We start from the raw sequence: 10,596 nt of genomic DNA, 5'->3' as shown, positions 1-10,596 counted from the left end.
GTAGAATTTATAGAGTGATTGTCGTGTTTTGTATATGAAACTACAAAATTTTCAATTTTTATTTTCTAAAAAGAGTTTGAATTATATAGATTTATTGAATTTTAATAATCAATATTAAATAATATTTTAATAGTCCCTATATATTTTCAACTTTTGTTTTAGAAAAGGAGTTTAATTGGGAAAAATTTAGAAAAATATCTTTCTCAGTGGAAACTGAGATTGGGAAAAAATTAGTAACTGAGTGAACAAATAAAATAAAAAGTATATAATAGATTCATAATTCGAACCTGGGTTGGGAAGACTTTAAACACGGAGGCCTCATAGTGAGTTAGTGACCACTAGGCTAATATATAGTTTATGTTTTACTTTCACTTATATGGTTTAAATATGATTTTCAACAAATATATAAATATTAGTTTCTATAGTAAAATATGGTTTTCGTCCATGTGGTTTGTCGAAAACTGCGTTTTTAGTTCAATAGTTTCAAATTTGCGATTTTCGTCCCTGTGGTTTCTTTTCACTTGCAATTAAACCCGACCTCACTAACCCCGTTAAGTCTGGTCGTTAAACCCACCAGCGTGCACCACACGTGAGGGGCATTTTTGTCTTTTTCTCCCCAAATAAAACCCAGCCCCTCACGTGAGAGGGGCTACGAATTAAGGCTGGGGTTCATTTGGGGAGAAAAATGACAAAACTGCATGTCACGTGAGGTGCACGCTGATGGGTTTAACGACCAGACTTAACGGGGTTAGTGGGGTCGGGTTTAATTGCAAGTGAAATGAACCACATGGACGAAAATCGCAAATTTGAAACTATTTGACTAAACCGCATATTTCGACAAACCACAGGGGTGAAAATCGCAGTTTAGTGTTTAAACGGGGGCCTTATTTTTTCTGGAGACCTCAAACCCTAACTTCACCCGATATCACTATAGGGCCACCCCTGGTGTTAACCCCCTATAATATTTTTATAATTTAAAGAGTGATTTATGGTGTTGTGAGCTAAGAGTTTTTATAATTTAAAAAATGAAGTGTTTTTTTTGTATATTTGAAAAGATATTGTTCACCTACTATAATTTTTTAATATTTGTTGAATGTGGTTATAAGTGAATGAGAGAAACAATAATGATAAAGTATAAAAATATTATTTAATCGTAAAAGTGAGAGAAGATATTGTATGTTTTAATGTAATTTTTGGATTGAAAATATATAAAAGAACGGAACGGTTCTTAATCAACACGTAACAATCTTACATCTTAGGCCCATACCACATGATTATTTATTGTTGTCATGAATCAATATGTTTACTCGCTGGTGGAGGAAACATTTATGACTTGCATGGTTTGTTGGTGAAGTTATGATAACAATAATAACGAAATGGTGCTATTCAACGTATCATATTTCATAATGGAACGGTTCTTAATCAACACGTAACAATCTTACATCTTAGGCCCATACCACATGATTATTTATTGTTGCCATGAATCAATATGTTTACTCGCTGGTGGAGGAAACATTTATGACTTGCATGGTTTGTTGGTGAAGTTATGATAACAATAATAACGAAATGGTGCTATTCAACGTATCATATTTCATAAATTTTTACTAAATATAGTCCCGTCTTTAAGTTTTACATTAATACGATTTGTATATTTTTGTTGTTTGTTTTGTTATTTTGTTATCTTTTATTATTATTATTTTTATAAAAGCATTTTTTTTCTATTTTTATTTAACATTTTTTTCCTATTTATCTTTTTATGTATATCTAAAAGCCTTTAAAAAATGGGAAAATTCCTATAATAGCCCATTTAAAGAATGTGTTTACAAATTATCCTCAATAATTCAAGTTTCCAACTTTGTCCCTTTGTTATCTCGTCACCGACGACATGATAGCGAATATCGACGACGCGTTACTGAAACAAACAGGATAACGACACGTGGCCGGAATTTGGCCGGAATAGGTCGTCGACGATGCGTTAGTGGATAACGCATCGCTCCTACCCTACGTTATCAACATAACGCATCGCTGCTACCCTACGTTACGTCAGCAACATAACGCATCGCTTCTACCCTACGTTACGTATAACATAGGGTTGACGATGCGTTATGTTGCTAACGTAGGGTAGCGGCGATGCATTATCCACTAACGCATCGTCGACGACCTATTCCAGCCAAATTTCGGCCACGTGTCGTTATCCTATTTGTTTCAGTAACGCATCGTCGGTGGTCGCTATCATGTCGTCGGCGACGAGATAACAAAAGGACAAAGTTAGAAACTTGAATTATTAAGGATAATTTTGGAAACACATTCTTTAAATGGGCTATTATGGGAATTTTCCCTTAAAAATCATATTTTTTCTTACTTAGAAAAAAGTTTTTTTTTCTTATCTAAAAAACGGTTTTTTTTCTTGTTTTAAAAAAATGTTTGTTTTTCTATACTTGTATTAATCTTTTTGGAGAGCGTTTTTTTAAGTTAAGAGATAGTTTACAATCTTTTATAAAAAACATATTCTATTTTATAAATAAAAGGGTTAACACATACAACTTGATAAACAAATATGGCTCATTTCTCTCGTAAAACTAATCTCATGTATCCAAACCTAACAAAAAAAATCAAATTGTTTTGAATACATTATAAAAAATAAAAAACTAGCTAGAGAAAACATACAAAACTTTTTAATACATATAAAAAAAATAAACAAACTTTTAATAAGATCTTAAAGAAATAAAATAATAAAATAAATAACAAAATTATATAAAAAAAACTGTAAAACAAATATAAAAACATTTTCAATTACAAGTGTTAAGGGGAAATTAAAGTTCAGGAGGGGTGGTTAGCAAGAAAGAGGGGTACGTTTAACCTGACTCATAACAAAACTATATGTCCCATCAAATTTTAATGATTATGTACGATGAGATAGTTAACCAATTAAAACCTCTTTACACATAGCGAATATGTGTTCCCGAGCTCAATTAACGAAGAAAAGGATAACATTTTCATTCATTTCCTTTCTTTTCTATTCTACTTCTTTTCTTTTCCTTTCCTTTTACCCAATTCTTTCTAAAATAGAAAGAAAGAATTTGCACTACAAAAGCCTCCACTTTCTTTTTTTTTCTTTAGATGAAACTAGAGAACACAATTTTTACTTTTTCTTTTCTTATATGATCGAGAAAAGTAACGAAGGAAAAATGATCGGGTCTTGGTATTTAATACGTTGTATGAAAACCCGAGTTGTTACACTAAGCAGCTATAGAGAGAGCTTTTGGATTCTTTCGTGTTTTAATGAGGTAACGACGTAGATGTTAGGGTTTATTCGTGAATCAAGTTTGAACCTCCACAACACACGAGTTCTTCAATTTGTGTTAAATTAAAACGTTATACTTTAAAAAGATAATAAATTTTAAAAAAAATTGACTTTGAAATATTTTTAGACTTAAGCATTATCCTATAACTTTGATTTATATTCAAAGTTAACCCTAAACTAAACGTTAACCCTATTTGTAACCACTATAATAGTTTGGAGACTTAATTGTAAAAATCTGGATATTTTACCAAAACCCGTTTTCCCGTACCCGATGACCAGTTTACGTTTCTTGAACCTTAATACTCTCTCTAAACTTGGAATCAATATATGCGTTTGTTTATACTTGCCCAAATCGGCCAACCGACGTTTTGAATTTTAGGGAAACAAGATTAGAAAATATACGAATTAACTAATAAACGAACCTGCCTCGTATCATATCACGGATATACCCTATAACGATCATAGTAATACAATTAAATATGCAAAAACCTGCTTCTGACGTGACGATCAAAAGCCCTAACACCAATTGCTTTAAATTGCATCCTAACCCACTGTTCATAAGTGTTTTCTTGGCCGTCGGGTTGAACTCGTCGTTGGCCTTCAATCCAATATTGTTTCAGGTAACTGTATGGTGCTTCTGATTCGATTTTAACTCTGTTTCACTAACCCTAACACTAATTGGATAAACAATGACTGGTTTAGTCGAATTGCAGAATCTAGGGTTTATGTATATTTGGGGTTTTAGCGGTAATGGGATATAAATATTTGTTTGCAAGTTTTAATCATCTAACACCCCAGCTCAGCTGTAACACCACGTCCATAGCCCTTTTAATTTAGGCTTAAATATACTAATTTAGAAAGTACAGGGACCAGAACTGAAAATTCTAAAAATATTGTCCCGTCGCGGTACGCGACGGTGGTAACATGTAAACCCATCGCGGTACGCGATGGGTAGGTGAGTCACCGGACACGTGTTGAAACCGTGTCGACACGTGGCACAACACGACAGGCCACGTGTCATCACCGCATTAGACGGTGTAAAAAGGCGGCGTCGCGGTATGCAATTAATTCCAAAGGACCGGGCCCGGTACGCGACGGGGCCCAGAATCACCTATAAAAGGGGGTGACGGGCATGAGCTCCATTCATCCCATTTTCACCTCCACTTTCACACACATAACCTCGTAAGGCATGCCCCGTTGCCGTAGCAAGCCGACGTGTTGTTTTCTCGTAATTCGTGCAAGAAACGAAGTGGGAATTAAGCTAGCAACCATGTAAACAAGTAGATCAAGTCCTGCCTTATCTTGTTAATCAGTCTAAGTATCCAATCTAAGGTATGAGTTATGTTTAAGTTATTTGAATTATAGCTTAGACTATCAATCGAGGCTATAGCCTTTAACCTTGATCGTATTTTACAAACATTCATTCACAATCAAGTTTTCATAAACGTTACTTCATAACGAAGTAATGTTAAACGAAAGATATATTTTGACGGGCATGTAGTAACTCGAATGGGGATATCACTAGTAGTAAGTTTCTTGCCTAAGGAAAAATAATTCGCATAAATCCCAATCAACCGAGGGACCCGTTTACTTACCTGGAGAAACTTACCTACGTGATAGAACCTATTAGGCCAAAGCATGCTATATCAAACGTCACATAAAACAAGTGTTTTCATTCACAAATCAAAGATAAACGATTTCAAGGTTAAGCTTACAATCATAGCTTAACATCATTCAAAACATTCATACAAACCTATTTATGTATAGGTTAAGTATCATTCAATATCAGTCAATCAGTCAAGGTTTACAACATAGCCGGTACAGGTGAATACGTCAACCTTTTCATCAGTCAAAATATGTTATACTCAATAAGACGAACGGGTGTTTGTCTTAATGAGTCAATCAATGTTTATATGAGATAATGAAATCTCTAAAACGTTATAAATACAAAGTAGAGAATAATATCAACTCAGACCGAATACGCATATGTATGGATCCAAACATAACTGTTAAAAGCTCAAATCAATCAACCAATGGCAATGAAGCCACGAGCTTAAACGGTTACGACCAGTTCTCAGATCAGGGCCGTTTGGCTCAGGGAATACCGTTGTGCGTGTAGGGCAGTGGTACATATACCGGAAGTAGAAATGCTTCTGCTGAAATTGTCAAGAAAACTATGTTTGTATTATAATGTCATTCAAAATGTTTTATTGAGTCATACGTGTTCACCAGCATATAGCTGACGTATTTTTCCCAACCATTGCAGGTAATTAAGTATTAATAGCAATAGCAAGGATTGGAGTCGTAATGAAGATAGATGCGCGTATCGGATGGCTCCATTTTTGATAACTAATAATCCTTGTAATATGAACATATATTTTGTAAACTAATACTCGGGTGTTTAATTCCCGAGTAAATTTTCCATGTAAATTAATATTATATTCAAACCTAAAGTCTTCCGCTAAAAACAACCCAATACTCTTATATATTTACAAAACAGGTACCAACTTGTAGTCACACGCCTAGGCCCTAAGTCGGGGTGTGACAGGTTGGTATCAGAGCCATCGGTTTCAGCGAATTAGGTATTAAAATATTTGTACCTAGGCTTTAACCATTATTATCATTATTATTCGTAGGGATAAGATAGGATTGGTAAACCTCCTATCCCTAATCTAACTAAAGTGCAGATGCCTTATACTAACTACTTTGGTCGTAGACACCGAGTAGCCATTCGATCAAAACCGACAATCATTCATGAACTCTCGGATATGGAGAGTAGCAATTATACTAACTTTTTCAATCACAATCAACCAATCAATCCGATGTTACCATATGGGAGCCAACCCGTGTATCTCCCAGGCAGTCAACAATGCCCAATAGAAATCTCTGACAATACCGAGGACAACGTTCCCCAGTATTTCCCCTCCGACATTCCAACATACCATCCTTCCGAGGAACAGGAAGTGCAGAGCAAGATTAAGCAGGAAACTGAATCGGAGTCATCAAGCTGGATGAATTGTCACTCTGACCAAAGGAGATAGCAATTCGGATCACCACCAATGGGTTATCAATACAAGATTCCACCGACCACTACAAAACCAAGTCGGAAACCAAAAATGAGGGTTACAATGCCTCATGAAAGGAAAACTTTTCAAGCATCAACCAAGAATCCTTAAGAATCTGAGGAAGATTCCAAGGAAGAGGAAGATTCCAAGAAAGAAGATGAGGAGAATCAATATCCTTATTTTCCATCTTATAATGGATCAACACCTTCAATCTCCCAACAAGCAAGAGAGATTCGGGATGAAGCAAATCTCGTCGAGGAATTTTATACCAACAATATTCCCGATGAAGAAATGCATGCATACGTTGCTAACCCACATCTCTATCCCCAAGAGAACGCTTATCTCTTTCCAGCCGCATCCGCACCAACGGGATATCCGAACCCGCCAAATTCGGTGATGGACGAGCTGAGAAACGAGAAAGTGGACAAAAAGAGAATGGGGAGAAATATTGCTAAGAAATGCGACAAAATGAAAAATCTTGTTACAAAATGGTTTAAGGATTAGAGATCCTTGTTATGTACGGTTGCTAGTTGTTGTAATCTTTTCTTGTAAAATAAATAAAGTGTGTCTTTTCTAAAATTTTGTTTTATTCATGTAACAGCATGTCTAAAGCAAACAGTAATCAAGAAACTCAAGTTAACAATAAAGGAAAGAAAATCGAAGAAATATTACAAGAAAAAGCGACCGTGGAAAACATACAAGCCATACCACAAAATTATGTGCTTGGTATCCGCGATCTAATAAAAGAGGCTGTAGGTCCAATATATGACATTTTGAAAAACGATCCTAGCCGTACTGCCTCTCAATCTAACAAAAGAAGTAAGAGTGAAACTGTTAATTCGAAAAGAGAATCAAAGAAAGAATCCAAGAAAGAATCGAAAAAGAAAGAAAGTAAGAAGGAGAAAGAACCGAAAAAGAAAGAAGCGAGTGATGAAAGCTCGACTGCTGAAAACGACCTCCGTGAAAAGACAAAGAAACTTAAAATACACGAAGGTTGTGATTTCAAGGTGTTTAAAGTCTATAACCCCAAAGAGTTTCACGGGGATAAAGGTGTGATACATACCCTCCGATGGTTGGAAGAGATGGAATCGATTGTGCTGATAAGCAAGTGTACGGAGAGTGAAAAGGTGCAGTATACCTCCCAGATGTTCAAGGGAGAGGCATTGGAGTGGTGGAATACCCTGATTGGAATCAAGGGTAGAGAGAATTTATACAATCTAGACTGGGCAACATTCAAGGCTATGGTGTTGAAGAAATTCTGTCTGATCAACGAGATGGATCAGATTCAAACCAAGCTGTGGAACCACAAGGTTGTGGGAACCAATCTCAAGGAATATAACACCAAGTTCCTTGAGTACTGTAGAATTGTACCACATTTGGTCACTCCTGAAATTAATAAAGTGTCGCGCTATATCTATGGATTGCCAATAGAAATCCGAGATTTAGTTCGTTCACATATGCCGTCTTCGACGGAATCGGCTATGGAGTTGGCCGGATATCTGATGGACGGGATGTTGAGGAATCGTGATGAGAAGAAGAAGGATGATGGCAAATCGTCAGTAGGTGGAAAGGTAAGGAAACCTGAGAAGAATAGAGAAGGGGAATTCGTGTATAGCCGTCCCGTTTTCAAGTCATGTGGTAGGAGACATTTCGGAAGATGTCTTCGACCAAATAACACCGTGGTATGTAGATTTTGCAAGAAACCGGGACACACAGAAGCAGATTGTAGGAAGAAGACAGGAGTATGTTTTGAGTGTGGCGAGAAGGGGCATTATAGTACTGAGTTCCCAAAGAAGAAGCAAATGGTAGTGACAGTTGGTGCAAGTGGCAGCGGTGTGAAGACCGATGCCAAGAAAGGAAACACTCGTGTCTTTATGCTAGACACCCAGAAGGCAGCAGAAAAACCGGACGTGATCACCGGTACGTTTCCTATAAATAATGTTTATGATAGAGTATTATTTGACTCGGGTGCAAACCAAAGTTTTATAGATTATAAATTTTGTAGTCTATTAAATGAGCCCTTATTTAAATTAGATAAACATTACGAAGTCGAGACAGCTGATGGCAATTTTAGTAGAATAACCAAGGCGTTAGATAATACCACAATTTCTTTAGCCAATCACGTCATACCTGTACAATTGTTACCCTTGACATTGGCAGGTTTTGATGTTGTTCTAGGTATGGACTGGTTATCGTATAATCAAGCCCGTATCTTATGTAACGATAAAGCCATCGACATTCGAACACCCAATAACAAAACTATTCGTATAATCGGTGATAAAGAAGGAGGAAATGTAGGAATCATTTCCAAGATCAAAGCAAGTCATTGCATAGGTAAGGGATGCCTTGCATTCATGGCCTATGTAACCAAAGAACCCGAACCAAAGAAGATGGAGGAAGTGCCAATTGTATCCGAATTTCAAGATGTATTTCCTGATGAGTTACCAGGAGCCCCTCCTGACAGAGAAGTAGAATTTAAGATCGACCTTATGCTAGGAACATCACCGATTGCCAAATCACCTTATCGTCTAGCACCTACGGAAATGAAAGAGTTGAAGAAGCAGTTGGACGAATTATTAGAGAAAGGATTCATACGACCGAGTTCATCACCATGGGGAGCTCCAATTTTGTTCGTAAAGAAGAAGAACGTATCGATGAGGATGTGTATAGACTACCGAGAGCTAAACAAAGTCACGATCAAGAATAAGTATCCACTTCCAAGAATCGACGACTTGTTCGATCAGCTTCAAGGAGCAAGTTGTTTTTCCAAAATTGACCTAAGATCGGGTTATCATCAATTAAAAGTACAAGAGGAGGATATTCCCAAGACAGCGTTCAGAACCCGATACGGACATTATGAGTTCACCGTTATGCCCTTTGGACTCACTAATGCTCCGGCAGCTTTTATGGACATGATGAATTGGATTTTCAAACCATACTTAGACAAGTTTGTTATCGTTTTCTTTGACGACATTCTTGTTTATTCAAAATCCAAAGACAATCATCAAGTTCACCTCAAAATCATACTTGAAACCCTAAGAAATGAGAAATTATACGCCAAGTTCTTCAAGTGTGAATTTTGGTTGTCCGAAGTACAATTTCTTGGTCATGTTATAAATGAAAAGGGTATTCAAGTAGATCCAGCAAAAATCGAGGCCATAACCAAATGGGAGAAACCTAAGACACCGACTCAAGTCCGAAGTTTTCTAGGCTTAGCCGGTTATTACCGAAGATTCATTCAAGACTTCTCTCGAATATCTGTACCATTAACTTCACTCACAAGAAAAGCAATTAAGTTTGAATGGGGACTGAAGCAAGAGGAAGCATTCGAAAAACTAAAACAAAAGTTAACCAATGCACCTATTTTGGCTTTGCCAGAAGGATTGGAAAACTTTATCATTTACTGTGATGCTTCGCACACGGAATGGGAAGTGTTTTGATGCAAGGAAAGAAAGTGATTGCTTATGCTTCAAGACAATTAAAAGTTCATGAAAAGAATTACACCACGCACGACCTTGAATTAGGTGCTATAATTTTCGCGTTGAAATTATGGCGACATTACTTGTATGGTGTAAGGTTCACAGTATACACGGACCACAAAAGTTTGAAGCATAAATTCGATCAAAAGGAATTGAATATGAGACAAAGGCGTTGGATGGAAACACTTAATGATTATGACTGTGAGATCATATATCATGAAGGAAAGGCCAATGTAGTGGCTGGCGCCTTAAGTAGGAAAGAACATGAAAAGCCAATGAGAGTTCGAGCTCTTAGATTAGAACTTAAAATTGATCTAGCGAGCCAAATCAAAGAAGCTCAGAAGTTGGCATTGGAAGAAGGGAACATTAAGGCCGAAAAAGAAAACGGCACAATTGATCAACTAGTCAAAGGAAATGACGAAATTTTTAGACTTGGTACAAGAATTTGGGTACCAATGGTCGGAAACCTAAGAGACAAGATTCTCGAAGAAGCACACAAATCAAAGTACATGATGCATCCGGGCAGTGACAAGATGTATCACAATCTAAAGGATGATTATTGGTGGATCGGGATGAAGAAAGATATTGCCTTATATGTAGCTAAGTGCCTGACGTATTCAACAGTGAAAGCTGAACATCAAAAGCCGTTAGGACTACCGGAAATCCCGATATGGAAATGGGATATGATAACTATGGATTTCATCGTGAAGTTACCGAAAACTTCACGGCAAAATGATGCGATCTGGGT

The 10,596-nt window shown here is 36.7% G+C and overlaps 1 protein-coding gene across 1 annotated transcript; it reads left to right on the top strand.

Annotated features, from left to right (window-relative positions):
* Positions 1-3,783: 3,783 nt before the first annotated feature.
* On the top strand, positions 3,784-9,809 carry LOC143561985 (uncharacterized). Its single transcript, XM_077049923.1, has 3 exons — positions 3,784-3,924; positions 7,119-8,289; positions 8,530-9,809. Exons 1-3 carry the CDS (start codon positions 3,784-3,786, stop codon positions 9,807-9,809), a joined length of 2,592 nt encoding a protein of 863 aa, XP_076906038.1.
* The last annotated feature ends 787 nt before the right edge of the window (positions 9,810-10,596 follow it).

Source organism: Bidens hawaiensis, unplaced genomic scaffold, assembly GCF_021521415.1.
Source record: "Bidens hawaiensis isolate Kalapana, Puna unplaced genomic scaffold, B.hawaiensis_p1.1 tig00001179_1, whole genome shotgun sequence".
Lineage (NCBI taxonomy): Eukaryota > Viridiplantae > Streptophyta > Magnoliopsida > Asterales > Asteraceae > Bidens > Bidens hawaiensis.
Note: the sequence above shows the minus strand (reverse complement) of the source record. Positions and strands in the feature narration are given on the sequence as shown.

Coding starts and splice junctions, on each gene's coding strand:
- LOC143561985 (XM_077049923.1), top strand. CDS start 3,784: ATGCAAAAACCTGCTTCTGACGTGACGATCAAAAGCCCTAACACCAAT. Junction 3,925..7,118: donor TCAATCCAATATTGTTTCAG/GTAACTGTATGG, acceptor CTAATAAAAGAG/GCTGTAGGTCCAATATATGA. Junction 8,290..8,529: donor AAAACCGGACGTGATCACCG/GTACGTTTCCTA, acceptor TGACATTGGCAG/GTTTTGATGTTGTTCTAGGT.